Source organism: Protobothrops mucrosquamatus, unplaced genomic scaffold, assembly GCF_001527695.2.
Source record: "Protobothrops mucrosquamatus isolate PMUCROS unplaced genomic scaffold, P.Mucros_1.0 scaffold_142, whole genome shotgun sequence".
NCBI classification, from domain to species: Eukaryota; Metazoa; Chordata; class Lepidosauria; order Squamata; family Viperidae; genus Protobothrops; species Protobothrops mucrosquamatus.
Window position 1 is genome coordinate 208,730 of NW_015386218.1, and position 2,295 is coordinate 211,024.

The 2,295-nt window shown below is 43.7% G+C and overlaps 2 protein-coding genes across 2 annotated transcripts in view; one reads left to right on the forward strand and one right to left on the reverse strand.

Annotated features, from left to right (window-relative positions):
- LOC114922759 overlaps positions 1-2,295 on the forward strand; it is a 360,999-nt gene that overhangs the window by 183,516 nt on the left and 175,188 nt on the right. The gene's annotated exons all lie outside the window — the stretch shown is intronic.
- Positions 659-1,699, reverse strand: LOC114922156 (zinc finger protein 429-like). The gene is made up of 2 exons (XM_029284644.1): positions 940-1,699; positions 659-857 (listed from the first exon to the last, which is right to left on the reverse strand). Exons 1-2 carry the CDS (start codon positions 1,697-1,699, stop codon positions 676-678), a joined length of 942 nt encoding a protein of 313 aa, XP_029140477.1. The 3' UTR covers positions 659-675.

A 2,295-nucleotide genomic window follows, 5' to 3' on the forward strand; every position in this document is an offset into this window, starting at 1 on the left:
CTTCTCCATTTTAGCAATAGTTGAAAAAAAATCCTTTTCCTTTTTAGTGAAAGTTAAAATTGAACATTATCCACCCCCACAGATCACACAGCTAGCTCAAATTATCTTTTCTCTTGCACGAACATCTTATGGGAAGTAAGCTGACCTCTTAGATCAGTGGTTCTCAACCTTTTTAATGCCGCGACCCCAACCGGTCGTAAGTCGAGGACTAAACCGGTCGTAAGTCGAGGACTTTCCCTGCCCGGGAGCGCCGCGCATGTGTGGTTCCGCCCCCTGCGCCGGCCGAGGCGTAGCTGGCAAGCGACAGAGATGGAGCAGGCTGACCACCAGCTGGCCCAGCCCAAGGGCCATGGCACCCGCCAGAAAAGGGGGGAAAAATGGCGGACAAAAAAAATGGCGGACAGCCTTGCTTGGCGACCCCCGTGAAATGGTCGATCGACCCCAAATGGGGTCCCGACCCACAGGTTGAGAATCACTGTCTTAGATTAAAGGTCTTTCTACACTCCATGCATTTATGTGGCTACTCTACTGTGTGGATCTTGCTATGGAAATTAAGGTGACTGCTCCGAGTAAAGCTTTCCCCATTCCATGCATTTAAATAGCTTCTCCTGTGTGGATCCTTTTATGGGAAGTAAGACTGTTGCTGTGAGCAAAGGTCTTTCCACACTGTTGCATTTACATGGTTTCTCCCGTGTGGCTCCTTTTATGGGAAGTAAGACTACCGACCTGAGTAAAAGTCTTTCCACACTCCGTGCATTTAAATGGCTTCTCCCCTGTGTGGATTCTTTTATGGGAAGTAAGCTTGCTGTTATCACCAAAGGTCTTTCCACACTCCATGCATTTAAATGGCTTCTCCCGTGTGGATTCTTTTATGGGAAGTAAGACTGTTGCTATGACGAAAGGTCTTTCCACACTCCATGCATTTAAATGGCTTCTCCCCTGTGTGGATTCTTTTATGGGAAGTAAGCCTGCTGCTATGACCAAAGGCCTTTCCACACTCCATGCATTTAAATGGCTTCTCTCCTGTGTGGATTCTTTTATGGTCAGTAAGATGGCTGCTATGACCAAAGGTCTTTCCACACTCCATGCATTTAAATGGCTTCTCCCCTGTGTGGATTCTTTTATGGGTAGTAAGACTGCTGCTATGACCAAAGGTCTTTCCACACTCCATGCATTTAAATGGCTTCTCCCCTGTGTGGATTCTTTTATGGGAAATAAGCCTGCTGCTATTACCAAAGGTCTTTCCACACTCCATGCATTTAAATGGCTTCTCCCCTGTGTGGATTCTTTTATGGGAAGAAAGCCTGCTGCTATGACCAAAGGTCTTTCCACACTCCATGCATTTAAATGGCTTCTCCCCTGTGTGGATTCTTTTATGGGAAGTAAGACTGCTGCTTTGACCAAAGGTCTTTCCACACTCCATGCATTTAAATGGCTTCTCCCCTGTGTGGATTCTTTTATGGGAAGTAAGACTGCCGCTCTGACCAAAGGTCTTTCCACACTCCATGCATTTAAATGGCTTCTCCCCTGTGTGGATTCTTTGATGGTCAGTAAGATGACGGTACCGACTAAAGGTCTTTCCACACTCCATGCACTTATATGGTTTCGCCCCTGTGTGGACCTTCTTATGGGAAATAAGACTACTGCTATGAAGAAAGGTCTTTCCACATTCTATGCATTTATGTGGTTTCTCCCCCATGTGGGTCCTTTTATGGGAAGTAAGAATGTTGCTCCGAGCAAAGGTCTTTCCACAGTCCCTGCATTTAAATGGCTTCTTGGGTAGGGTGAAATAATGTTTGTTAAAATCTAATTTGTTTTTGAAGAGTTTTACACTTTTCCCAATATTTTTTTCCTTTAATTTTGCTTGTTGGGCAACAAAGTCTTGCATTGGAGCATCAATGGAAGATGAGCTTTCCCGATTCCAATTATTTGACTGGTTTCTCGCATGGCATTTTAGTTCCATTTGAATCGCTGGCTTTTCCATTGCATCTCCAGGATCGATCACTTGTAATGGTTCCTCGGAATCTTTATTCTCCTGCTCATAATTACCTTCAAAGGAAAAGAGAATGAAAATGCTAGCAAAGTTAGGGAAATAGATCCAACTGTAGGAAGTCCTTCCAAATTCCAGTATCTTGTAATTTTTCCTTGGTTACTTTGGTATGGTATGGAAATAATTTCTATATTCATGAGCCATAAAAGCTTTGAAATTATATAAAGCATCCTTTTCATTTAGAATTATCCCTATATATTGTCACCCAGAATCAGCTTTGAGCTAAGAAAGAATCAGAGCAAGCA

Excerpts from the sequence above, each read along its gene's own strand:
- LOC114922156 (XM_029284644.1), bottom strand. The coding sequence starts at position 1,699 with ATGGGGGAGAAACCACATAAATGCATAGAATGTGGAAAGACCTTTCTT. Across the intron at positions 858-939 it reads CCATAAAAGAATCCACACAG|GGGAGAAGCCATTTAAATGC; the intron begins GGGAGAAGCCAT and ends AAGAATCCACAC.